This window comes from Sceloporus undulatus, chromosome 5 (genome assembly GCF_019175285.1).
Source record: "Sceloporus undulatus isolate JIND9_A2432 ecotype Alabama chromosome 5, SceUnd_v1.1, whole genome shotgun sequence".
Taxonomy (NCBI): domain Eukaryota; kingdom Metazoa; phylum Chordata; class Lepidosauria; order Squamata; family Phrynosomatidae; genus Sceloporus; species Sceloporus undulatus.
Window position 1 is genome coordinate 82514934 of NC_056526.1, and position 27999 is coordinate 82542932.

Below are 27999 nucleotides of genomic sequence, written 5' to 3' on the forward strand. Positions count from 1 at the left end.
ATAGCCTTGAGCCAAAAAGAAAGTTAAAGCGGGGCCAAACCGGGTTATTCCTCCAGTGTGGATGCAGCCTAATAAGGCTACCGACTTCCCTCTTTCAGCTCGTCCCAGAGACCCCTTTGTGTGTTAGACATATTCAGAGTTTTAACTGAAGGTGAGGGGAAAATGAACCCCCTCAGAAACACAAACACACCCCTTTCTTTCTCCGCCATGGTTTCCTTCTCTCCCTCCTTCCCTCCCCTTCGGAAGGGCCTCCGCCGCCCGCCTTTTTTGGGAGCCCGGGAAGGAAGGCCTGGCTCCCCTCCTCCTCCTCCTCCTCCTCCTCTCGCTTCGTCGCTTCCGCCACCGCCATCGTCTCGCCGAAAAATTGGGGGACGGAGCCGGTGGCCGGGGGATGAGGAAGGAAGGCCAGACCTAGAAGGGGAGCACCTGTGAGGCAACGCGGTAAAGGCTAGAGGCGCCTCGGAGGAGGAGGAGGCCTCAACGGCTCCCCTCAGAAATGGGGGCTCGAGGAGAGGGTTCGCGTGTGGAAGCAACCCGTGTTTGCCTCTCCCCACGACCCACTGAAGAAGGAGGAAGGAAGGAAGGAAGGGGGGAGATGTCAGTAAAAAAGATGTGAAGGGGCTTTGTATGAGAAATCGGATTAAACTCTCATTGCTGCATCCACACTGGAGAAATAACCCGGTTTGGCACCGCTTTAACTCTTTCTTTGGCTCAAGGCTATGGAATTCTGGGAGTTGGAGTTTGTTGTGGGCCCAAAAAGCTCCAACTCCCAGAATTGCATAGCCTTGAGCCAAGACACTTAAAGCAGTGCCAAACCAGGTTCTTTCTCCAGTGTGGATGCAGACATAACCTGGTTTGGCACCTCTTTAGTGCCACAAGAAACTACAGTTCCCAGAATTCCATAGCATTGAGCCACAGCAGTTAAAGCAGTGTGTCAACAAGCCTGTTTTGGAAACAGGTTTGTTGTTGGCACACGGTGACCAGCAAAAGGCAAGACAAAATGGAGGACTAAAAATGATTGATGTGTCTCTACCACTTCATTCATATCATAAGGACTCTTCTTAGGTCCAAAACGCACTGCAGAAATGATCCAGTTTGAGGACTGCTTTTAACTGCAAAGCACTGACATTTCTATACCGCTTCTAAGGTCCAAAACACACTGCAGAAATAATCCATTTTGAAGACCGCTTTTAACTGCCCTAGGGAATTCTGGGAACTAACTGTAGTGTTTGGGAGTCATTTGAGCCTCCTCTCAGAGAAAGAGAGAGAGATCTGGTGCCACGATAAAACAATTCCCTGGATTCCTTATCCAGGTCGGGATCGATTCTTAGCAGAAGAACCGCTAAAAAGTGGCTACCAAAATACCTCGGGCTTTTGGCGTCTGCCCCACTTTTTTCCCATTGGAATCGATCAAATGAGGATGAGAACCGATTTCCAGTGGGAACTAGGGGCATATAAATCAGTCCAGGGTTCGGAGCTTGTGACAGTGGGAACGATCCCATAGTTTACAATCTACTCCTGTGCAATGTCAATGGGTGCCTCTTAGGAATGTTCAAAATGGAGGACGTTTTGGAGCTCCTCCTTGGGCAGAAAGGTGGGGATGTAGGACGCGTCCGGGTAAAGGAGTTCTGTGTTCCTTTCTTCCTCTTTGCTGGGGTTCTGTTTTGAAACCATGGTGAGCTAATGGAGCTTCCTTCTCTCCGCAGGGCCCTCACAAACAAGATGACCTTCCAGTGGACAGCCGTCGCAGGCTTCCTGTATGCAGAAATAGTGATCTTGTTATTCCTCTGCATCCCTATTATCTCTCCTCTGAGGTAAGAGTGTGCTGTGGCCTGTGAAATGGCTGCCTTGTTTTGTGTGTGTTTGTGTTTTATAAAAGAGATGTGTTGTATAGTTGAGTTTTGGCTGTGAGAACTACCACTTAACAACTGAAAACACACTCGTCCCTCCACAGTTGCAGCTTTGATTATTCACAGATATTATTAATATGTTCTCCCTAGGAATACTTGAGAGAACATCTCTCTAGGAATTTCTAGGTCCTCCAACACAATTCTGTGGGCAACTTTAACCAAAAGTCGCACTGAAGAACATAGGACTCTATCACATGAGGGACTTACCGTGCGGTAATCGTAGCCCAAACGTTGGCCAAACACTGCAGAAGTGTGGAGGTGGGATCGTCTGTTGCACTTCTGAAACGTAATTGAGGCATTCTGCTGTTCTTCTGTTGACCGTTTACAGAGAAGCCATTTTTATAATAACGGAAGATCCTGTTATTACAAAAATGTCTTCTCCATGAACGATTGGTTGACGGAAGAAAAACGAGAGCACTTCAGTAACGTTTCGGAAGCATGATGGACGATCCCACCTTCGTGCTTCTGGAGAGTTTGGGTAACGTTTGGGCTACAAAAGCCCCAGTCAGCTGGGCCAGTAATCAGGAATTCGGGGAGCTGCAGTGCAAAATAGGACATACTAAAACAATGACAGTACCTGCCCATAATTACCCATCTTTTGATCTCTGAGTGAGAGAGAAAAGAGCTGGGTCTTCTGAAAACAGTTAATTAAAATAATGGTCACTTTCAAGTGTGACTAAGCCTTTGTTCTAATGCCACTGGAGATGTGCAAACACTCATGGTTTGTTTTTGTTTTTTAATTTGAATCTATGGTCAAATCTAGTTTTTAACCCCAAATATGACTTGGTCTATGGGTTAAAAATCTATGAAACTTGCCTAACTGTGAATGGCCAGGTTTCTGTGTATTGAGTCTACTCTAGTTGGGACTGACAATTGGATTTAGAGCATTGCAGTGGTTTGAGTGTTGGACTGTGACTCTGTAGGCCAGGGTTGAATTCCCAGCTTGGACACAAAATCCACTGGGTGATCTTGGGCAAGTCACATGCTCTCAGCCTCAGGGGATGTCATTGACAAAACCTCTGCTGAACAAATCTTGCCAAGAAAACCCCGTTATAGGGTCACCATAAGTCAGAAACAACTTAAAGGCACACATCAACAACAACAGAATCCTATTTGGCCATGGAAACCCACTGGGTGGCCTTAGCAAGTCAGTCTCTCAGTGTTAGAGGAGGGCAAAGGCAAGACCCCTCTGAATGAATCTTGTAAAAAAAAGCCGTTTCCATAAATCGGAAACCATTTGAAGGCACACAACAATCGTATTCCACTTCTTCAAAGCATACACAGTATGCCACAATATTTTTGGAAAAATCTGAAAGTGTATGGTAAGCAAAATTCCATTAGGCTATTCAGAGAAGTTAACAGGGAGCACTTTGGTGCATCAGCAGCTTGACTAGTGGTTTCTCTTGAATCACAGTAATGCAGCTGCCATCAGCTACTGTGCTTGTTTGTATATAGACTCCTAACAGAATGTAATAAGACACGATATAATATCAGTGTTACTAATCAGTAGAATTTAAAGTACAGGTAAAACAAAAATAACTGGTGTGACAAGCTGTCTCTTACAGTAAATGTGGACCAGGTGAATAGGTGAAAAAGGAAAGAAACAGTTTGCCAGACACTGCAATCCTGTACACATCTACTCAGACATAAATCTCAATAAGTTCAGTGGGGCTTATTTCTAGTAAAATGAGCATAGGATTGCCCCCTTACAACTTTACAGCAAAACAACATAATACTTGCAGAAGGCAGTAGCTGCTCATTGCCCATCAGCAGCTGCATGAATGAAGATGCTTTTTTTGGAGATAGAGGAAGAGTATAGACTATTGGGTGAACCAGATTTCTATATAAAATGGGTGAGAAATGTGTGGTGCTCTGGTTATTGCTGGACTGTGGCTCTTAGAGGTCCTTGCTAATGTAGCCAGTGGTGAGAGATCATAGAATCATAGAGTTGAAAGAGACCACAAGGGCCATCCAGTCCAACCCCCTTCCATGCAGAACTATTTTGCATTCTACACAATTTTGCACAATCAAAGCACCCCTGACAGATGGCCATCCAGCCTCAGCTTAAAGACCTCCAAAGAAGGGGACTCCACCATTATCTGAGGGTGTATGTTCCACTATTGAACAACTCTTACTGTCAGGAAATTCCTCCTAATGTTTAAGTGGAATCTCTTTGCCTGTAGCTTGCATCCATTGTTCTGGGTCCTATTCTCTGGAACAGCAGAAAACAAGCTTGCTCTCTCCTCAATATGACATCCCTTCAAACATTTAAACAAGGCTATTATATCATAACCTTCTCTTCTCAAGGCTAAATATACCTAGTTTCTTAAGTCTCTCCTCATAGGACATTGTTTACAGATCCTTTACCATTTGGGTTGTGCTCCTCTGGACACGCTGCAGCTTTTCAACATCCTTTTTGAATTGTGGTGTTCAGACCTAGACACAATCATCCTGGTGAGGCCTGACCAAGGCAGAATAGAGTGGTACTATTACTTACCTCAATCTAGACACTATACTTCTATTGATGCAGCCTAGAATCTCATTGGGATTGTTAGCTGCTGCAGCCAATTCCAAATACATTTCACATTTGCATTGTCCAGCTCACATTTTACTTCCTTGTTTGCCAGAATATAGTGGGGAACCTTGTTAAAGGCCTCACTGAAATCATGATATGCTATATCTACAACATTCCCTTTATGTACCAAACTGATAATTTTATCAGAAAGGAGGGATCAGATTAGTCTGACATGACTTGTTTTTCAGAAATGCATGCTGACTTTTTGTGATTGTGACGTTGCCCTCTAAATGCGCACAGACTTTCTGTTTAATGATCTGTTCTAGAATCTTTCCTGGCATTGATGTCAGACTAACTGAATGATAATTGTTAGGATCCTCTTTTTTTCCTTTCTGAAGATGGGTACAATGTATGCCCTCCTCCAGTCTGCTGGGACTTCTCCTGTTCTCCACGAGTTCTCAAAGATTATTGCCAACGGCTCCGATATTACATTTGCCAGTTCTTTTAATACCCTTGGATGTAGTTCATCTGGTCCCAGAGACTGAGGGCCCGAACAAGCAGGCCAAAATAAAGCTGCTTTGAGTCACTTTGGAGGCATGCTGTTTAAATGACACACGCATCTTATGAGGTCAGAAGCTACGTCAAAGCATAACTCCAGTCTTTAGGATTGGAGCATGGCTTTGGTGCAGCTTCCGGCCTCTTAGGACACATGCAGCATTTAAACAGCATACCTCAAAGTGACCTGAAGCAGTTTTATTTTGGCCTGTCTGTATGGGCCCTAAGACTGAGGCTGACCAACCCCTGTTCTAAGAAGACAAAATCTTAAATCAGCTGTCAACCAGCCATCCCAAATCAACCATGCAAACATTATAAAGAAACCCAAATAATTCCTACCCCTGACATAAAAAAAGGAGTTTGACAGGTATAACTTATATTACTTATCACTTATATTATATATTGCAGATTAATATTATATATTACTATCCCATTCTATAGCTGAAAATCTCAGGGCAGGCTACAATAAAATCAAGTAAAACAATAAATAATGAAAATAATGTAAAGAAACTTTGTTATTTGTTGTTGACTCCAAGTCATTTTTGACTAATGGTGACTCTAAGGCAAACCTATTTTAGGGTTTTCTTGGAAAATTTCTTCAGAGGGCATTTGCCATTGCCATCCTCTGAGCCTGAGAGAGTGTGAACTAAAATATATTAAATCATTTATCAGTTTAAAAGCATACAGTTTAAACTTGCACTTGCAGTTCTTTGGTTACCACTAGTATTATTATTAGTACCACTACTACTAGAAATAAATCCTAATGGGTTTATTCATACTTAGTCCCAACTACATTTTCATACAACACTTAATTTCCTTTGATGTGCTTGGGATACAGCTGCATGAACTCTTTTGGCTCAAGTTAATGTTACAAGGGTAAGGATTATTCTTTGATGTTACTGTGATCATTTTACTAACAAGATAATCAAAGGTGTGATCTAAATACAGACATGAAGGGATTGTTGTCTTCAGAATAACACTTTAAGAGGATCTGAAAGCAGCAACTTAGTCTCATTAAACGTAGATGCTAAAGACACCTAGTCTCGTTAGATACAAACAGGGTTGGAATTCATTGCCTTTGAATCTACAAGGTATGCCTTTTCTCATTAGTACAGCTGTAATGTGATAGGCAAAGCTGTACCCATCTCTTCTATGCAGATTTAGAAGATACTGGAGCCTCCACTGGTGCAGTAAACCTATCTCTTGTTGTTAACTGCCCTTGAGTTGATCACGATTCTTTGAGATGTCTAACCCTATTCCCCACCGCTCAGCTCACATCCTGCAGGCTCAGGACTATGGTCTCTCTGTTAGTTTTTTGTGGGTTTTTCGGGCCATGTGGCCATTTCTAGCAGAGTTTCTTTCTGATGTTTCACCAGCATCTGTGACTGGCATCTTCAGAGAATGCTTTGCCTGGAAAAATTGGGTGTATATATATACTGTGTGAGCCTGGGAATGCAGGAGTGATTTGCATGTGTATTGTTCTGTGTTGATGGCTGGCCAGCCACAGATGCTGGCGAAACGTCAGAAAGAAACTCTGCTAGAACATGGCCATATAGCCTGAAAAACCCACAAAAAACTATGGATGCCAGCCATGAAAGTCTTCGACTTTAGATCTCTCTGATTGATTCCAACCATTTGGCATGTGGTCTCCCTCTCTTTTTATTACTGTCTATATTTCCTAGGATTATTGTATTTTCTAAAGATTCATTCCTTGTCATGTTGTGTCCAAAGTATGAACACCTCAGTTTAGTCATCCTGGCTTCCAGGGAGAGTTTAGGCTTGATCTGTTGTACAAACCATTTGTTTGTTGTTTTGGCTGTCCATGATATCCTCAGCACTCTCCTCCAGCACCACATGAGTTTATTTTCTTTCTGTTGGCATTCTTCACTGTCCAGCTCTCACATGGATATATAATGAGGAAGAATGCAATGGCTTGGACAAACCTTGCTTTGGTGTTCAGAATTATATCTACACTTCAGGGTCTTGCCCGGTTCTTTCATTGCTGCCCTTCCCAATCCCAGCCTTGTTCTAATTTCTTGACTGCAGTCTCCATTCCAGTGAATATTTGGTTCACTGTATGGAAACAACATATGGATGTGGTGGCTTAGTGGTTAAGATGCCAATTCTTATGATCGCAAGATCAGAAGGTTGGGAGTTCGAGGCCCAAGTGCTGCATGGTGGGGTGAGCTTCTATGACTAGTCCCAGCTTTTGCCAACCTAGCAGTTCGAAAGCATGCAAATTCAAGTAGATGGATAGGTACCATTTAAGTGGGAAGATAACAGCATTCAGTGGAGTCATGCTGGTCACATGACCACCAAGCAGTCCTCAGACAATACTGGCCCTTAGGCTTAGAAATGGAGATGAGCACTGCCCCCTATAGTCAGTTATGACTAGACATTCATGTCAAGGGACTACCTTTACCTATTGCAATTTTCTCATTTTCTAGGATGAGTTCTTATAGATCTTCCTTGGCCATTATTTTTGTTTTCTTGATGTTTAAGCCAACCTTGGCACTTTCCTCCTTGATCTTCTTCAATAGATACTCCAGGTCTTTGTTGGTTTCTGCTAGTAGTATTGTGTCATCTGTGTATCTAAGGTTGCTAATGTTCCTTCCTCCAATCTTAGCTCCTCCTGCCTCTGAGTCTAAGCCTGCTCTGCATACAATATTTTCTGTGTAAAGGTTGAATAAATAGAGTGTATATTTATTTCAGAATATTCTTGTTTATTTAAAACTGTGAAAATTATATTCTAATAGTAAGCTTTACTATAATTTAAAGAACTGCTGAAAAATAATTCATCACATCTTGCTGTGGCCATGAAAAGGTTTACATAGATCTCTTCTCACATGTTAAACTTCTTTGAAACATTGCAATTTCTGTTTTACAGATGGCAGAAGGTTTTTTCGATCACTGTGTGGAGTAGACTTGCAAACATTTGGAACAAGGCATTCCTTACTATTATAGTTCTATTAATTGTTTTATTTCTTGGTAAGTATGAAAACTGTTTTTCACTATTAGCATTAACGTGCACTGAATACATGGTAACTAACAAATTAAACATGTATGCTCGGGCAGTTGTTTGATTTTGGCGCACATGGAAGGAAAGCCAAAAAACCAAAAAGCTTTTGCTGCAGAATCAACTGAGCCACAGAAAAAACATGCATTTTCATCAAATCACAAAACAAGTTTAAGATTTGGCAAGAGAACCTACTGATTACCTGTAGCAAGAGGTGATTTTAAAAGAATCAACAGGTGGCACTATTTCCCTTTATACATCTTTGTCTATTTTAGGAAATACTAAAGCAGTCTTGTTCCATGTATCCCTATGTGGCTTTCAGCCAGTACTGTGGCTGTGTGTGTGTACCTCCAAGTCACCTCTTGACTTATGGCAACTCCATGGATTTCATAGTGTTTTCTTAGGTAAGGAATATTCAGAGGTGGTTTTGTCAGTTCCTTCCTCTGAAATATAGTCTGCAGCATTTGGTATTAGTTGGTGGTCTCCCATTCAAGTACTAACCAGAGCTGACACCTGTTTAGCCCCCAAGAGTAGATGGGATCTAGTGCTTTTGGAGTTTTTATGCCAGCTAAAGTTACTCAAATTAATACAGTTAAGCAAACAACTGGGCAGTATGGTTTCTGGAAATTAGTTTCTGTAGAACAGGGATGGGAAATGTTTTGCATTCTGTTTAGGTGACAGTTTTGGATGACAGTTCCCATCATCACTTGCTCTTTGCTATACCGCTTGGGATTTCCAGGGTTGAAGTCAAAAATTCTCAACAGCCACAATTATGATATTGATTATTTTCCTCCAGTCTGATGTCCTTCAGATGTTTTTGGGTATGGTGAGAGATCGGGCATGGTAGAAGATGTATACCTAAATACCTTCATATTTATTGCCATATTGGAGAATTGCACTTTAGAAGAATTGCAACAAAGTCTTTGACATCCTTGGTTGGATTTTATATTGGGGAAGGAGAAAATGCCATGTTCTTTCCAAAGTATTGCTAAATACCAAGCTGTGTTTTCATTATAATGTTAGTTGTACTGTTTCCTTTCTGCTATAAGAGCCTGTATTGGTGAAGTGATTCTATTAAGCATGTATTACAAAAAGCCATTCCTTTTAAGTTGGGGTTGGCAGAAGTTTGTGGGGAGTGTGAGCCATGTTTTAAAGCAGGGATATGCTCCCAGAAAGAGAGCTTGCATGGTTTCAGTGTTGGACTAAGTCTCTGGAGACCAGGGTTCAAATCCTCCCCCCCCTCCCCATTCAACGATAAACAGAAATCCACTGGGTGACCTTGGGCAAGTCACACTCTCAGCCTGAGAGGAAGGCCATGCCATACTTCGCAAACTAATATTGCAAAGAAAACCCCATGATAGGGTTGCCATAAGTCAGAAATAACTTGAAGGGCACATAACAACAACAAATTGTCCCAGAAACCTCTCCCAAGTATATAGTTCCCTACTTTAAAGAAAACAAGGCCTTTTTTATATATGCCCCTTTAGATGCTTTAGGCAACATATTTTCTCCTGCCTTTGCCTCTCAATGACCATTCTTGAAACTCAACACCATACCCACAAGTTTTGCATTTCTGTTGCTATGCACACATACAACCTGCTCATTCACAGCTATAAAGCTCTATTCCTAGATACATCACTCAATGTATCTGATGTAGCCTCTAAAAGCTTATGCTACCAACTTCTTTTTCTCAGTCTCAAAGGTGCAAAAATCCCTGTGCATACCAGACTAACATAGCTATGTCTTTGAATTCTAAAAAAGATGTTCTAATTTCCCTGTCCTTTCTGTGTGATATTACAGTTCACTCTCCACATTCATAGGGGTTGGGGTGGAGCACCCCCACAAAAGTAGAAAAACTATGAATATCATAAGCGCCCCCACCAACATGACTACAATAGACTCCTTTCCTGCTAACAGTCTCCAGTTCTTATCTCCTTTTTTCAGTTTGCCACCATGATCCCTCAGCCTCATTCTTAAGACACCTCCTGTCAATCCACCTCTTACTCCTCACTCTCTCTGCTCCTCTTCTCCTCACAATCTCCTGTCCTGCTAAAACCACCAGCCCCTCACTCTGGATCCCTGCTTGCCATCACAATCCTTCAGCCTCATTCTCAAGACCTTTCTTACTGATCCACCCCCCCCCCCCACTCTGTTCTGCTCTCCTTTCTCCCCACAATCGTCTGTCTTGCTAAAACCGCCAGCTCCTCACTTCAGATCCTAGCTTGCCATAAGACCTTTCCAGCTGATCCACCTCTCCCCACATTTTATACTACACTTCCCTATTTGTATATATCAACTTTCTCACAATCTTGTTTCCGGCTCCCGTTTCGCTGTTATATCATTCAGGTGTATTATTTGACACTGTCTTTAAGAAAAAGTAATATGCAAAGCGTGTTGCACGTAATACTGAATTAGAAGATAAAAGAAGCCATTAAAAAACAAATGAAACCAATATTTATTCTTTTATTCACAGATGCAGTAAGAGATGTGAGGAAGTACTCCAGTCTTCAATCAAGTGAGAAAACGTCACACACCATGCCCAATGCATTTGATCATATTCAAATGAAACTATTTAGAGCACAACGGAATCTTTATCTCTCAGGATTCTCACTTTTTCTTTGGCTGTAAGTATTGTGTTTTTAAAAATCTATTCTGTGCTTCCTTGTAAAAAACTCAGCCTAGAATGAAAAGAGAATGGATTGTGCCTGAAGTCTTATAGGCACAATAAAATGTGCAAATTTTATTGAAGCTATTGCTTATAAATGCTTGAGAAATATAGAAGACTATGTAAGTGGGTTACATGGAAGTAAAATAGAAGAGAGAAATCAGACTCTTAACTCTTGCTCTAAAGATATCATCTTCCAGACTAAAAGTCTTTTCACAAGCCTGCAGTATCTCAGAAAGCCTATAGTAGATTTGATTGTTCCAGAATTCCTTCTCCCACCTGAAAAAAGATGGCACTACCCCATATGGAGTTTCTCAAACCTGTATGGTTTCTACAAGATTTTCATGGGCCAGTTCTGTACTAAAGGGCTGCTTTTTGAGATTCTATAATTCAGTAAAGTTCAGCTACATTGGCAGAACACGAAATGTGCTATTATGATGACAAAATGCTCTGTTGATGGAGCCACTCTTGTCAGTGAAGATGTACAGGTGGGGACTTTGGTGAAAAGGGGGAAGCATAGAGGAGTTACATACCAATATGCTGTTCCTATTCCCCTTTCAATCTACAACTATGTTTTGTTACTTTTACAGTGGCTTTATACACCTTCATGTGTGTTTTCCCAGTCTTGGGGAGAATCCGCATAACCATGGCACTATTTCCACCAGTACAGCCACAGCATATCTCTGATCCTGGCATAATATAGGTATAGGGTTTCTCTGTTGGTTTAATTTAATGCTAAGCTACCTCTAGTGACAAATGCATTTTACTTTTTGTAGTAAAATAGTTTTGCCAATAGACCAGAGATAAAGAGAGGCTGTAAACATGATGCACTTGTAGAATTGTCACAAATTATTTTTAGTTTCTTAATAATGACAAAAATATTGCAATACAATTCAAACTCACATTTGGTGTTTTAAGTTGCAACAGTGAAATAACTGTGTTTCTGAACACCTGTCCAGTCTAGGATCTTACTTAAACTTCACAGTGTAATGTTATCCACGGCAAAAGCTAAAAACAATTGACTTTTCAACACAGGGCACCTTTAAGCTTAGTACTCAATTAAAAAACACAGAATTTTAAATGTTTAAAATGAAAAAGTAAAGACTTTGGGGAGAAAACCCCAATTATAATTATGCCTATATTAATAATGCTGTTTTTCCCACATGAATTTATGCCTTTTTAAAAAACTTCTCACAGTGTACTGAGACGTACCATTTTCCTCATCACTATGTTGGCAAAGGAGATGAGAACCCAGGTGGCTCTAGAAACAGAAGTAGCAAACGCCAGTGAAGTTGCTAAGAAATACTTGGAAGAGAATGAAAAACTGCAGAAAGTATGTTGCATAGTTAAATTTGTTTTTTGTTTTGTTTATATGTGCATTTCAACACTGTGGCTTGGATCCAGAGGACTCCTTTGCTTGCACCAGAAAGCTTAGGCAATCTACTGTGATTCCTGACTTGGATCAGTCCTGTCTGTTCATATCAACACGTAATCTTAAACAAGTCTTGGTTATCTCAAACAGTTCTGTGAATTAGACCCTGTGAACAGCCCATTTTTAAAGACTATGTTTGAGGACTGCATCAATTTGTCTAAAGTCCACAAAGAAGGAATGAGGCTATACTTCTTCATCATTCTTCAGCTTTTTATACAGATACTGCAAACCATGGGGGGAACTTAGCTGCCTTGAGTCCATACTGGGAGGAAGGTGGATATTAACAATAATAGTAACAACAACAACAACAGTTGTTGTTTATGAAGTAGCATCAAATTCATTCATAGATTCTCTGAACTAGAACTGTGGGGATTTTTGAGAACGTTCATGTGATTTCCCCCCCCCCAAGTAAAGAAGGAATACACCATGCTGTTCTTTAGCACTTATGTAGTGCACATGAGTGTAAATGGCATTTCACCACACAATTACAGATTTTTATCAAAGTACATAATATAAAGTTTAATAATAGACAGAACACAAGGATGGAACAGGTAAGGGGGGGCAAGAGGTAGGTATAAGTGCAGTTATATGTACTGAAATGTGTTGACCTGGAAACAACATGGAAAACGTGGATTTTATTTTCTTTCCAGGCACTGAAAAAAAAAAGGTATTGTGACGGTGAAAGTTTGTCTGATGAAGTAAATGAAGAACTGAAACAAGAAGTGAAAATGCTGAGAGCAGAATTAAAGAAATATTCACATGGTATGTGTTTTGCTATTCCACACTGCAGCAAAATATACTATGCAAAAAAATATTATTTGCATAGGCTTTTCACATTAAAATTGGTCTGTGAGTCACAGTAAGTATCATAACAGCCTGGCCTTCTTCCTTCAGTTGGGACTTGTGCAGCGATGATTAAAGTGATTGGCAGGTACAGTCATATAGTTTTCTTCATTAGCCATTAAAACACAATATACCTTCTTTTTTTAAAAAAAGGAAGGGGCATAGCTCTTTATATGTTCATCAGCTCTTTTTCCAATATAATGTTACTTGATGGCTTTCAGCTGTGTTGTGCCATAGCACAAAGAAACCAACAGTACAGAAAAGCTAGAAATGCAGACTGTTGGATCTGGGATTGGTTACTTGTGCTAGAATTAAGAGGTCAGTTTTGCTATGTACACCATAAGAAACTGTTCAAAATTCTTTGTATCACAGGTATGTTTGCTTTAGTAGAAACAAAAGATAGTCTAAATGATTATGGTGCCTTTTTTCTTGTAACATGGTCCCCCTTGTTATTAGTTTCTCTGTTTGACTTGGGCTGTCTTGATGAAACAACACTGAGATGAAAGCAGAGTTTTCTTGATTATTTACGTTCATTCTGGATCTTGCGAGATTTGTTGCACTTCTTAGTATTTCCTGGGCTGAAATGAATGTCTTGAATAACATTACTTCTGACCTTGTGACAATCAGACAAGAAATATAAAGATCTTTGACTATGTACAGAATGTTGCATAACCATGTTGTATTTTGAAGGGAAACTTATTAATACATCTAAGGTTCAAAGAACAAACTAAAATAGTTCTCTCCTTTACTGGCTTTACTGAATATTCTCAAGCCAATGGAATATTACAATTATTTGGCATGAGTAACTCTGATTATTCAAACTTATGGGGTAGCTTAAAAATAATAAACTATTAAAAGTTTGTATCCTGTTATTTATTCAGCAAATGCTAAGTGCTCTTTCAGCCTCTCAGCAATCCAATATATGTTCACCTGAAAGAGTGACTTCTTAGCTCCTGGTGAACTTCTCAGCTGATTATATATTCCCTTGTTCAAGCTTTGTAGATATTCAAAATGTGCAGTCCTTATGTAGTTGCATTATTATTTCACATAAAGAAGGAGGCTGTAATTTCAGCTACAGTACCTTGGTTTTGTACCAGTTGTCATTTTGATTGACTTAATCCACAAGTCTCATTTTAAAAATAAAGCCTATTAATCGTAGGAAGTTATGCAGCTTTTTATATCATGAATTCCAATTTTGACATTAGGTGTTTTTATCTTAATAAGTAAAATAGTTAGAATTCACTATAGTTAATAGTCCACACAAATTTGTGGAATTTGTCAGTATAGCCAGTCGTTCCTATGAAAGCCAGGGATTTTGTTTGCTGAAAAATGGAATGGCCCCAAGCTTCTTCCCTCTTGAACTGGAGTAACAGAAGGAAGTTACATGCATGTGTTCCTAGGCAGCCAACAGAGTGCATAGTACCAGGTGCCACTGCTCCCAAGACATTCCAGTTAGGTTGAAGAGATTCAAACAACTGCTCGTATTCCTCCAGCCATATGCAACATTTTATGAAAGTCAACACAGCTCACCAACTCTTCCCCCCTTATTGGGGAATGTGCTAAATGGTTCTTCCTCTCAGTTCCCATTGACAGGAGACAGGCATGTCTTCATGACTGAGGTTTTTGCCCTAAAAGGTAGGGGGACACCTAAAAGGTGGTAATGTCAGCATCTCTTTGAAATTTGGGGGGGGGGGGATTTCAGAGGACACCTGTGAGAGGAGGATACGTGCAAGGGACTTTTTGCCTGTATATACCATTAATAACTACAGAGAGTGCTCCAGTTTTAGTAAATAAAGTGTTTTATTTAGAAATGTTTAAGGGTGCACACAAACAGAACTAAGGCAACCTTAAGAATCATACAAGGCTATTGAAGGAAAGTGTGGAAGGTTGGATAGAGAAAAGTTGGGGATTGAAGAGGAGGATAATTGCTGGTCCTGAAGAGAGGTCATTGGAAAATGCAGTGCTTCTCCAGCACGATCCAGAGGGGTTCATGAAGCTTGGAGTGACCACATCTGAGGGTTGCACAGAAGGAGCCCTGGTCTAGGGCTGGGGTGGATATTTATACCCTATTTCATACCCTCAAGAGGTGTTTTGTGTTATATTCAGTATGACAAATGCTTTAATGGCTTTCCTATGGGACTGACACAAGGATTTGAACGGCTGATGGCAAGGGTGAATTGGTACATTGTCACAAGGTAGAACAAAGGGCATAGTCACTGATTGCTTTGAACGGAAATGCAAAACACTTTTGGGGCAGGAACGAGGAGATCAGCAACTCATGTAGTGTTTATCTTAGTTTTATCTAGGCCTCTGGATCTCCTCCAGTCAAACTAAGATAAACTACAACATGTATATAACTTCTAATTTCTGCAGGTCATTGTGAAACAGGCCCAACTCTAGATATTAGTTATGACACTGCATATGAAGCAGGAGGGGTGTAGGGTATGTTTACAAGGTGGGCTTGATTTGAATGAAAGCATTCTTTCACCATCTAGTGCTCTTAATTTGGGGAGCTCCACAGCCTTCCTTTTCCTGCCACTAGGAAATGGGAAGTTAGCACTTCTACCTAGAGTGAAGCCTAGGTTGAAAGAAAGCACTTCCTGCCAGGTTCTGACATATGAGGCTTAGCGTACAGGAGGTGGAATGTGAGGAAAGTGGCATGTGTGTAGTGAGGTTCTTCCCCCCCCCCCCCCCTGTGCTATTTCTTTACCCTGGCATTAATTTTCACAAGTAAGAACTTGATAAATGTAATTTTGAAATTTATGCAACATGGTGTAAGACAGATCAGCAATATTAATTGTACATATGTTTAAATGTAATACATATATTAGTGAGCCCAATAATACTCTTTCCTCAGTACTGTATATACTCATATATATGTCTAGAAATTTAGGTTAAAAAATTGACCCGAAAAATCTGAGCCGACTTATCCATGAGTCACTGTAAATACTGCACTTTAAATCATACACACATGCACACATATACATATATATCACCGTTGGTGAAAGGCAAGAGTTTAATCTGCCCTGAAAGCTCTTACCTCCTTCCACTTGCTCATCCATCCAACTTTATGAGGGCAAATAGTAATGTCTAATGGAATTTTGTAAGTTCTTTGGCTTTGTTTTCCTTTGCTTCATCCTTTACATCCTTCATTTACACGCCCCTAAGTTTTACCCTCGACTTATTCATGTGTCATATTAAAATCCATCATTTTAGCCCCCAAACCTGATAATATGCTCCGTTTGCCTGACATACATTAGAGCGATATCTGTAATACTGCAGAACTATATCTTACAGAAACATATAAGCAGGGATGAAAGCGGACGTAACACAGTGGTTATAATGGTTAATCTGTATGTTAAAAAGTTCTGAATTCAATTGTCTCTTCAGCTATTAAATCATTAAATGGCTTTAGGCAAACTATTTCTTTCCCTCTGTCACCTGAAGTAAGGGAATAATATTGGCCTTGTAGTACTGAGCTTTTAAAAACGATTCCTGACATTTTGTGTATGCAAATATTTGAATATCTGATGGAAATGTTTAAAAGTAGTAGTGCTTCATTTGTGTCTCTGTTCATTTTCATATTGGAGATATATTTTAAAAATAAACCTATGTAAGTTTTGAATACATACTTCTGTATACGTAAGGTGTTCTCAAAAAGATGATGACATTCAGAATGAGGAGGGAAAGTTTACACAATGTTTGCCAACTCTTATAAACAGACATGGTTTGTATACAAAATAAACATAGAAAGAACATTGTTCTCCTAGATGAACTCCTTACCATAGAGTTTCTCTGTGCTGGCTTAAAAATGAAACAATTTAACCTATAATGTTGCAACAAAGTAGCTATTATTATGGCCAGATTCTGAAAATTGTTTTGGAAAATGTGAAAAGTAACAGACAAGGAGAGGTTTTTTTAATCAATTCTGCATCAGTGTTGTCATAAAAGAATAGAGTTGTGAAATGCTGTTTTTCAGGGCTCATTCTATATCTTTCATTTTTCTGAGGTTCAAGCTGTATGACTTGTCTACAGTCAGTGAAATCCTCAAAGGATACACAGACACTGAGACCATCCATCTTTCAGAAGAGAGACAAGAGAGAGGGGCAGTGGATGTGAGCGATCCCTTCTCCAGGCTGGCCCTGCTATTCCAACACTTGGACTGCTTTCATTTACCTTGCCCCCATTCCCCTCAAAATCCCTCCCTGAATTGGGCACTTGGGCCTCAAAGTGATCCTTATATGGACCAGCAGAAGTGCTATTCAGTGGATTTACTTTGCTAAGCATGACCAGACTATCAAAATTTAATAGGAACAGCCAGATAACAGTTGTAAAAAAGAATAAACAAGCAGAACTTTATTAATACACATTTAGATCACACATTAACCTCTGAACTGTTTAATCCCTGTTTGCCTTGTCAGAGAGAAGCCTCGGTTTTGTATTCATTCTCCCCTTAGTCCCCCACCCCACCCTTCACAGCATTCCCTGAGCTTTGGTTGGCTGACTTGAACCAGGCTTGCCCAGCTCCTTCTTCTACAGTGGTAACCACAAGGGGGGGAAATGAAGATAGGAATAGGATGTGGGGTAGAAGAGTGAGGAAAGAATGGACTTATGGATTGTGCTGGGGAATGAAAGACAGGAAACAGATGTGGGGGATTTACTGCTAATACAGCATTTTATTTGTTCATAGATATTATTAACCAAAATCTTGTCTGGAGACCTCTAGTACCTATATATATAGTGGGCCCTTGTTATCCACAGGACTTCCCCACATCCCGTGGATACCAAAATCTATGGATACTTAAGTCCCATTAATACAGTGACATAGTAAAATGGTGTCCCTTATATGAAATGGCAAAATCAAGATTTGCTTTTTGGATTTATTTTTTTTAATAATTTCAAGCAAATATACTCCTCTGTGGAACCCAGCATTGCAAATAAAATACCAAATTCATTCCTTCTTTATATATAATCAACATATTATAGCTTATATTGCACAATATCTCTGGCACCCTGGATCTAAACACTCTGGATTTCATCCTAAGTCTTAGCAAAATTGGTAACTGCTTTGCTCATATTGCCTTTTCAGTAGAAACCCTTGTTTTCTAAGTCAGAGATTTGGCTTTCTACACCACCATAAAATTATTTGAGATGCAGAAGTGCTCAGTTGTTTGATAGATAGCTAATAAATGCCTGTACAGTTGACCCTCCACATTTGCAGTTTTGACTCTTGTGGGTTTGATTATTTGCCATTTTGATTCATATGTTCTCTCTAGGAATCTCTAAGTCCTGCAGTGCAACTCTGCCAGAAGTTGACCATAGAGTTCTGCTGGAGAACCTAAAGGTTCCTAGAGAAAACACATCTCTAGACATTTATAGGTCCTCCAACATGATTCTGTATTCAATGTCTAGCAGATGTTGATCATAGAGTTGCACTGGAGGCCATCATATGGTTTGTTGATGACTCATTCATGGTTGCTATGCAACGCATGTATGACATAAATAGATAGTTAAACATTTCATAGAAATTCAGTGACTGCCTACAGAGATGGGATAAGCATGGCTTTCCTAAGGTCCCTTCTTGCTTGCTTTACTCATCTGTACTTTATAACAGGAGTTACTTGGAAAAGAAATAAAACCAAGTCGACAGAAGTCCAAGAAGTTTCAGTACCCACCGAGGAGTACATCTTGTTTTTCATTGTCACCGCCATATGTATTGCTTTTCTTCTTGAGTTCGGCAGAGGGAGAAGACTTGTAGCCTAAATACTGAAATAACATGCAGGCATCTGACATCCCCAAGGTATTACTGGTAGATTCCAGGGTGACATTTTAATTCTTATACATGGATCTTGGCCATCAGGATTTTTTTTTACAAACCTTAGATGGTAGTTAGTCTTTTCCCTTTTTATTTATCCTATCTCTACGGATTCCTGAAGGTAATCAAACAGAGATTTTCAATTGGCTACTCTACTCTTGTTTTTTTCCTTTCTTGGAGGGAATAATCCAAGAGCATAGCTAAGAGCTGTTAACTAACCCAAGATTTATTTCATGATAAAAGAAAATAAATTTCAAAAGGAATATAAAATAAGGTTCTTCCTTATACTTTGACTTATGATAGACGTTGAATGCTGAAGACCAGGTTGTTATACTTGAAATTGCAAGTTTATAGATTCATGATGTCTTGAATTCCAGACACACAGTCTTTACCCTTTGTTGTTGTTGTTGTTTTGTGCCTTCAAGTTGTTTCTGACTTATGGCGACCCTGAGGTGAATCTATCATGGGGTTTTCCTGGCAAGATTACATCCCTCAATATTCCTTAGCATTGAGCCCTGTCTCAAACTGAGGGTGATTTCTGCACTGTGTTTGGAACCATAGGGTTTTTCTTTGCAGGTTTCTTCAAGGGGGGGGGGTTGTCATTATGGCCTTCCCTTGAGGCTGAGAGTGTCACTTGCCCAGGGTCACCTCTCCCCTTTTTGTTTTGTTTTGGGGAAGCCTTACCACAAATACAAACTACAGTCAGTTACCAAGTCAGGTCCAAAACACACACACACACACACACACACACACACTCCAGTTTATAATCATATAAATAATATTAATAACCCAGTTTTAAACTGCCCTTGTATCTGTGGATATTATGGATACTCAAGTCTCATTAAATACAGTGACATAGTAAAATGGTGTCCCTTATATGAAATGGCACAATTTCTCAGTTGTTTGGACAGCCTAAATAATAATAATAATAATAATAATAATAATAATAATAATAATTTATTATCTAATAATAGATAATAAATGCTTGTACAGTTGACCCTCCACATTTGCGGCTTTGACTTGTGGGTTTGCCATTTTGATTCATATGTTCTCTCTAGGAATCTCTAAGTCCTGCAGTGCAACTCTGCCAGAAGTTGACCATAGGGTCATGCTGGAGAACCTAAAGGTTCCTAGAAAAAACACATCTCTAGACCTTTATAGGTCCTCCAGCATGATTCTGTGATCAGCTTCTAGCAGATGTTGATCGTAGAGTTGCACTGGAGGATGTGGAGTTTCCTAGAGAGATGTTCTCTCAGGTTAAAAGAATAGTTTATTTACTTGTGATTTTTCCACATTCTCGGGGGTCTTTCACCCCTAACCCTAGCAAATGTGGAAGGACCACTGTACTGGCAAGTGTTTATAATGGCATTTATCTGCCAACCAGTGTTCCCATTTTAAGCAAAAGTAGAAAGAACAAAAGTATTTTACCTCCAAAGTCCCAGACTGTCCCCTTCACTGCCGCCTTTGGATGCCATGCTCCAGGTACTGCTGCTGAACAGCTTCCTTTTGTTTTATCTTCAGCTAAGTTCATATAATCATAGAGTTGGAAGAGACCACAAGGACCATCCAGTCCAACCCCTTCTGAAGAGCATTTATTTTATTTGGCAAAATGTGTTATGTGCTATTAATTTAGTTGTTCCACTCAGTAAAATACAGTTAATCTGTTAAGGTCTGAGTAGCTTCAGAATTCCGGCTTACACCTCATATAATGGAAACATTTTGAAATTGAAGTAAAGTTTTCATAGCAGTTCTGCATCATTTCAATGAACCTGTCATGAATTGGAAGAGAGAATAGGAAATTTTACCTGATATGACCTTGTTTTAATTCAGGAAAAAGTAATTCTATATTAGCATTAATATATTTGGGTGTTCCAACCATTTGGGGGAATTTTAAATACAGTGGGCCCTTGGTATATGCTGAGATTTGATTCCAAGGTCGCTGAAGGATACCAAAATCTGGGAATACTCAAGTCCCGTTATACACAATGATGTAGTAAAATGGTATCCCTTATATAAAATGGCAAAATCAAGGTTTGCTTTTGAGATTTTTTTTTTAAATTAAGCCATGGAGGGTTAAATGCATAGATGCAGAATCCATGGATATGGAGGGCCAACTGTGTCATTTTAATACTGTGTTAAAACATGCTGAAGTGAGGCTGACATGAGTGCTGTAGAAACAAATATATTCTTTCCTAGGAACTGTTCTTTTTGGAGACACCATCCCTAAACATCTTATATATGCATGATTTAGTGCAGTTCTTTCATACCCAACCCACACCCACTAACTTCTTCAGAGTTACAGCTCTAACCCAGGACTGAGGAAAGTTTTTCATATCCTTGGACCTTGACATTCTGCTTAGAACTCCCTCATCCTGTCCAGTATATTTTTGTCAAAACATAGTAACAATGCAATGAATGTTTTTATTTCCTCACCTACAAATATCTCTAGATATCTTAGTTATGTTTAGCAATAGGATTGTTTTTAGTTACAACCAAAATGCTTTGCCCGTCTTCCATAAAACAGACAGTAGTTACTTTCTTCTGGATCAAATTACCAAAAAGATGATTTTGCAGCCAAATATCATGTTTCTGTCTTTAGCATAAACATGTGCTATAAAGTATGTATAAGTATGTAAGTAAAGTATGGCTTCTCTTGAAATCCTGAATTGTTTCCAAGATTAATTGTGTAGTAGGCCCTTGGTATCTGCTGGAATAATCCATAATGTATCCTAAAACTAGGTAAGTGTTCTAAAGTGTACATATTACAGGCTCAGTAGATGAAGACAATGCTGTGGACGTAGCATATTTTGATTTCAGTAAGGCCTGTCACAAAGTCCCCCAGATACTCTAGCAAATAAGCTAGTAAAATGTGGGCTACATAGTTTAGGTATTAGATGGATTTGTAATTTGTTGATCCACTGAACCCAAAAGATGTTCACCATTGGCTCTTCTTTATTCTGGAGAGAAGGTACTAGTGGGGCGCCAGAGGGATTTGTCATGGGCCCAGTAGCAATAGCAGCTTCATTTATATACCACTTTATATCACTCTGAATGGTTTATAAACTAATTGCTCCCAACAAGCTGGGTACTCCTTTTAGCAACCTCAGAAGGATACCAGGCTGAGTTGACCCTGAGCCCCTGGCTGGGATTGAACTCACAGCCTTGTGGTTTGTGAGTGAGTAGCTGCAGTACCGGCATTTAATCACTGCACCACCAGTACTATTTAACATCTTTATTAATTACCTGTATGATGGGATAGAGGGCATGCTTATCACATTTGCAGATGACACCAAATTAAGAGGAGTAGCTAATATACCAGAGGATAGGATCAAAATTCAAAATGACCTTAATAGATGAGAAACTTGAGCCAAAACTAACAAAATGAATTTCAACAGGGAGAAGTATTCTGTGCTACATTTAGGCAGAAAAAATGAAATGCATAGATATAGGATGGGTGACATCTGGCTTGACAACAGTACATGTGAAAGGGATCTGGGAGTCTTAGTAGACCACAGGCTGAACATGAGCCAACAGTGTGATGTAGCACTAAAAAAAAAGCCTATGGGATTGTAAATTGCATCAGTAGGAGTCTAGTGAGAAGTAACAGTACCACTCTATTCTGCTTTGGTCAGGCCTCATCAATGTGTCCAGAGGAGAGAGATAAAAATGGTGAAAAGTCTGGAAGCCCTGTGAGGAATGGTTTAGGGAGTTGGGTATGTTTAGCCTGGAGAAGAGAAGTTTAAGAGGTGGCATGATAGCATGTTTAAATATTTGAAGGGATGGAGCTAGCTTGTTTTCTGCTGCTCCACTAGGACACAGAGAAGTGGATTCAAGTTACAGGAAAAGAGATTCTACCTAAATATTAGGGAATACATCCTGATGGTAAGAGCTGTTAGCTGTCTCAGACTGTGATGGAGTCTCCTTCTTCGGAGGTTTTTAAACAGCAGCTGGATGACCACCTGTTGGGGCACTTTGAGTATTCCTGCATGGCGCGGGGTTGGACTGGATGGTCCTTGTGGTCTCTTCCAACTGTTTTATTCTTATTTTTGGAAGATATTCTGGAACAAGGCAGGTTCATTTATATAACCTTAATATGTCTGCATAAAATATAGTCAACCTAGACAAAGAAGAGATTGAAATAGTAAAAGAATTACTGTACCTTGGATATATCAATCAAGAAGGAGACTGCAGTCAAGAAATGAAAAGAAGACTAGGAATGGGAAAGGCAACCATGAAAGAACTAGACAAGTTTCTAAAGAGTAAAGATATAAAACTGAGCACTAAAGTTAGAGTCATATAAGCTATTGTATTCCCTATCACCATGTATGGATGCAAGAGCTGGACAGTAAGGAAAGAGGATAAGGAGAAAATCAGTTCATTTGAGATGTGGTGCTGGAGAAGAATGCTGTCTTTGAAAGATCAAGGCTGAAATCTCCCTGAAAGCCAAGATAATCAAACTGAGGCTGTCATACTTTGAACACATCATGAGAAGGCATGACTCATTAGAAAATAATTCTAGAAAAGATAGAAAGAAGTAGAACGAGAGCAAGACTGGGCATTAGATAACTAGTCTCAATTAGGAGTGAAGTCACAGCTATGAATTTACAGGACCTAAGCAGAGCAATAGGGGATAGGGAGTCTTGGAGATGTCTCATCCACAGGGTCAGCATGAGTTGGTGTCGCCCCAAAGGCAGTTAACAACAGCAAGTATGTCCTAAGTGTATGCTAATGTGCAAATCCATACTCTTCACAATAACACAAACTTCATAAAATGAATGTAGTAAGTTGATGCCATTTTTGTTCCACTTCTGAAGTTACTTTCCCTGTCCATTGTGTTTCTTCTTGCAGCAGAAGCTCCTCATGTCTCAAAGCCCTGTAAACATCCTCCCATCTGAACTGGCATTTCACTTTCATCTCATAAACTGATTTGTTTGACAATATTTAGTTATTTCCTCCTGAGTAATTAGAATGTTTTGAATATACAATTAGATCAAAATAATTCATGTGCTGACAAAGACTCTCAGGCATGTAACAGCCAGCAGTCAGTTTTTAGCTTTTTGTTAAAAACATAAAACAAAACAAAAAAGACTTTAAAAACCCATTTAATGCAAAAAATATTCTGTCCAAATGTGATGACAGGTGTTGAATAATCTATTCCTGTGTCTTAACAGCTCTCACCAAGAGTGCAGCTGAAATGACTGCAGTTAAAAAACAAAGTGAAGACCTTAAAAAAGAGTATGATAACCTCACAGAAGAACACCAAAAAATGAAGGTAGGTGGCCAAGACAGCTGATTTACTCAAGCAGAACATCTTGAAATCAAGCCAGTAATGATTTGTGTGTGTGCATGTTGAATCCAAAGAGAATTTATCAAACAACAATCTTTAATTTTGTGTTTGTTTGGACATGTTTTTTCAGAATAATGAGAATACTTAAGCTCTAAACTTCCACAGAGCACTTGTTGGAATGGAGCCTACTTTGTTTTAAAAGAAAACCGAATTATTTTATCAAGAATATTTGATTAACATGATGTTCCTAGAATGGTAATGCAGAGGAGGAAAAGGGTAAAACTTAAAAGAGCCTGTTTCCTTACTATTTTTATTTTATTTTATTTTCTGAGAATGCTTGAGAACCAGGTTGTGTGAATTGGGAAATGAATCTTGGGCGATGTTTAATCACTGTTTCGTGTATTTTCATAGGTCCGGTTGTAACAATGATTTTTCATTGATTCTTGGGGAAAGACTTATTCTGTCCTGTACAACATAAATGATTGTTTTATGTCCCCTAATGGTAACTCCCAATTTTCTTTATCAGGAAGGTGATCCTACCTAATGCTAACTTTATTACAGCCCTTTGATTGTATTGTCTCACTTTTATTTTAGGAGGTGCACCTTTTACTAATAACAACCCTAAAATCATGCATTTCTTCATTGTTTTCTGTGAGGTAGCTTTCACTTCTGCCACGGGGATGGCAAATCAGGTCTAAAGCAGGGGTAGATAAAGCATGGCTTTTCAGATGTTGGATTACATAGTACCACTGGTGAGGAATTCTGGGAGTTGCAGTCTGACAACACCAGGGAGTTCACACATGGCCTACCTCTGGAATTAGAAATCTGACTGACTGAAAATGTATCGATTTAGATATGTCTACGGTTAGAAGCAGTTGAGACACAGTTATGTTAAGGTCCTAGCTTAATGGAAAGAAGATAATGAAGAGGGAAGAAACAGCTGAATTCCCTGGTTCAAGCTCTTAACCTGTGGTTAAGCAATTTTTCAAAGGAAGGGGGCTACATTGGACCCATCACCACCAATGGCTGCACTGCTACCAATGGTGACATTCTTATTCATATATAGCACAGCAAGGAGAGGTATTGGGGCAGGATGTTTGTTTCCCTTCCTTTGCCTCCCTTTCTCATCCTCCCTCTTACCTACCACAGAGTGTTGCAAGGTTCCTGCTCCAGCTTAGCAGGAGCCCAAAGCAAGGATATTTCCAAGAAGGTGGAGATACTTGGCAGAATTTTGTTTCAGGTCCCATTTATATACCATTCATTCTACTTTCTGACAGAAAAAACTTACATAGAGTTTGGTTTGGTTACATAGAGAGTGGTTACATAGAGTTTGAATTTACAAGCAAAGCCCCTGATCTTACAAGCAAAAGCATTTTTCATACCTTTCTGATTTCACCAGGATGCAAATTGCCTTTTGTGAGTGAAGTGCAGGTTACAATGCATAATGACAATTTTAACTATGTTTTTCTTTCATGTCTTTTTCCTTAATTTTACAGGGCAGTCTGAATGAAAAACATAAGGAAAAATCCCAATAAATGCCTTACAAGGACACTGGCTTTTAATAGATGTGCATCAGTGTGAGTTGTCACTTGTTCCCAGCTTTACACTTCAAAGTTATGTGGCCGAAAAGGTTGTCTTCTTTCAAGGAAAATGCTGCATTCATATAGTTGTTGGTTGCCAAAAATACATTATTTTGCAATGAAACCAGTACCAAAAATATGAAATCTACTTTAGTCATGGCTGAGGGCAGGGAATTGTTTTCTCTTCTTGGTTTTAAAAATGCCTATGGCATATCACACATTGCATGGCATGCAGCAGACTTCTGGCTTATCACAAATTGCATCTAGTTACAAAAGAGATTTGATTTACAAATGTTGTTCAAAAAAGTCCACACCTCACTTGGGTGAACAGAAACATCTGTGTCATTATTTGGATCCATACCAGTAAGTGAAGTATCAGAAGTCCACTGCAATATATCTTTTATTGCTGCAAGACACATAATAAATCAGTTTGAAATAGAAATTGTTAAAGTAACCATTCATTTCCTATCCACCACTGAAACAAAAAAAGGATGATAATTCTACGCCAACTATTGATTATGTTATAGACCTTACAGGTTACATCAAACTATGAAATTATAGTCAACCAATCCATTAGTGTTCATCAGGAATCAAACCTGGCTGCTAGATGAGTAAACATAGTTGAGCATGGCGTTTCCATATGGATAAATAATCTGACAATCAATAAAAGTATTAAAATAGAGTTTATGGGCACTGGTTTAAATCCAGTTGCTAGACCCACCTAGAGCAGACTACTCTCTTTAAACTGAAAACTAGCTTTAAGTTCACACATCTGGTTGCATAGATGAGTATAGTTTTGTGTGTTCTTCTCAGTTTAAATGTTCATTATACCTCATATTTTTGTTTACGTGCATTAAAAACTTCCCTGTGTCATTGTATTTTCTTTATATAATGGATGATACTTGCAAAAACATTTGTATACAACTTACAAAGTAGGATGCTTGTAATATCCTGCTTTGTAAGTTATATACAAGCGTTATACAGCATTATATTAGATTAAATCCAAACACACCCTTCATGAACAGAGAAGGAATAAGAATTCAGAAAGGGTTTCCTAGTGGAGATAGAGGACAAGGCAGTGATTTTGGCGCATTCCCTTTCCCTCCCTCCCCACCGTGTTCTGGAGGCCCTTAAAATCCCCTTAAAATCTACATTATTTGCTGCTGAAAGATTATCTTTTTTGTGCATTTTATTTGGATGTTCATTTGTTAATAAAAATACTGTTTAAGCTTTGTTTGACTTACATGTATGACTGCCAAAAATGGGATTTTAAATTCCAATGGCTGTTTTTCTTTTGTTCATGCAACACTGAAATATTAACACTGGAATTTGAGGATGGGGGCATAAAACTAGCTTGATACAAAGTTTGGGTTAATTCATCTGCCAATATTCGTTATGTAAGTTTTAAAATAAAAATGAACATATTTGGAATTCAGTTTCTGTATACTGATACTTAAAGTGCCTTGCATATCCAGAATTTCATGCTTCTGGATTTATTAGGGAAAATACTTATATCAGTGAATTCAAGATTTTGGGGTTTTGGTTAATTGAAATTTTCATTGATAAATTCTTGAAAACCTACACCCAGATGTTTGCTGTTTTCATACTAGGTAACACACAAATAAACTGGTCTTACATGCTTTGGCAGTTATACTAAGCATTACCTTTATAGAGGACAGGCACTCAGCATTCTAGTTTGAATTGAGTATAAACTCATTGAAATAATTCAGATTTAGTTGTAATTACAAAACTGCCTTGGGTATAATTATGTCTAAATTGAGCCCTTGCATTCATCTGGCATTTGAATGATTTGTTTTAAAATACTTAGAAACTAAGATAATATTAAACCACTGTTTATGAAAAATGTAAACTACATGGTCAATGATAGGGCATTTAGCCTACTTGTTGTGACCTTTGCTGTCAAAAACTAGCCCATTAAATACATTGGAGGAAATTTTCAGCCTATTTTTTGGTGCTTGCAAAATGTCAATAGATGTTTTAAATCTTTACATTATAGTATCCAGCTGTGTTTTCTGTAACATGCACTGGGCTGAAAATAAGATGACTGAGGATCTGAATATAAATGTTCCACCATCAATGAAGCCTGCCTGCCTTTCTTGTATCAATCCCAAGTTTACCCATTAAAACTGGATGTTAAAAGCTGTCGCTCATTACTGATGTTCACTGGGTGGTGATGAATATGGGATACTGGAGTGTATGCATACTTTTGTCCACTTTTAATTCCAGATAATTTAATTTGCAAGTCTGTGATTCTCATGTCTGATTCAGACTCACTTACTGAATAACTTCTTTGTTTAAAAAAAACCCAAAAAGCAAATCCAAAAAAACGGTGATACCTTTATTGGTCAACCAAAATACAG

General features: G+C 39.1%; 1 protein-coding gene across 3 annotated transcripts; it reads left to right on the forward strand.

Annotated features, from left to right (window-relative positions):
• Positions 1-270: 270 nt before the first annotated feature.
• On the forward strand, positions 271-27778 carry LOC121931017 (B-cell receptor-associated protein 29-like). Of its 3 annotated transcripts, XM_042468158.1 has the most exons (9): positions 448-597; positions 1707-1814; positions 7868-7968; positions 10470-10620; positions 11859-11994; positions 12744-12855; positions 23923-24023; positions 25535-25615; positions 27636-27778. In XM_042468158.1, the coding sequence occupies exons 1-8, from the start codon at positions 497-499 to the stop codon at positions 25571-25573; spliced, it is 849 nt and encodes a 282-aa protein (XP_042324092.1). In that variant the 5' UTR covers positions 448-496; the 3' UTR covers positions 25574-25615; positions 27636-27778. The 3 variants fall into 3 exon arrangements, with proteins under 3 accessions (XP_042324093.1, XP_042324092.1, XP_042324090.1); XM_042468159.1 differs by lacking the exon at positions 448-597 and adding an exon at positions 271-441 and having other exon boundaries at positions 25535-27778; XM_042468156.1 differs by having other exon boundaries at positions 25535-27778.
• Positions 27779-27999: the final 221 nt, after the last annotated feature.

Bases quoted from the DNA above. Each gene is read 5' to 3' on its own strand.
- LOC121931017 (XM_042468156.1), top strand. From the start codon at position 497: ATGGGGGCTCGAGGAGAGGGTTCGCGTGTGGAAGCAACCCGTGTTTGC. The intron at 11,995-12,743 runs GTATGTTGCATA...TTTTCTTTCCAG, and splicing joins AGAATGAAAAACTGCAGAAA to GCACTGAAAAAAAAAAGGTA. The intron at 12,856-23,922 runs GTATGTGTTTTG...GTGTCTTAACAG, and splicing joins ATTAAAGAAATATTCACATG to CTCTCACCAAGAGTGCAGCT.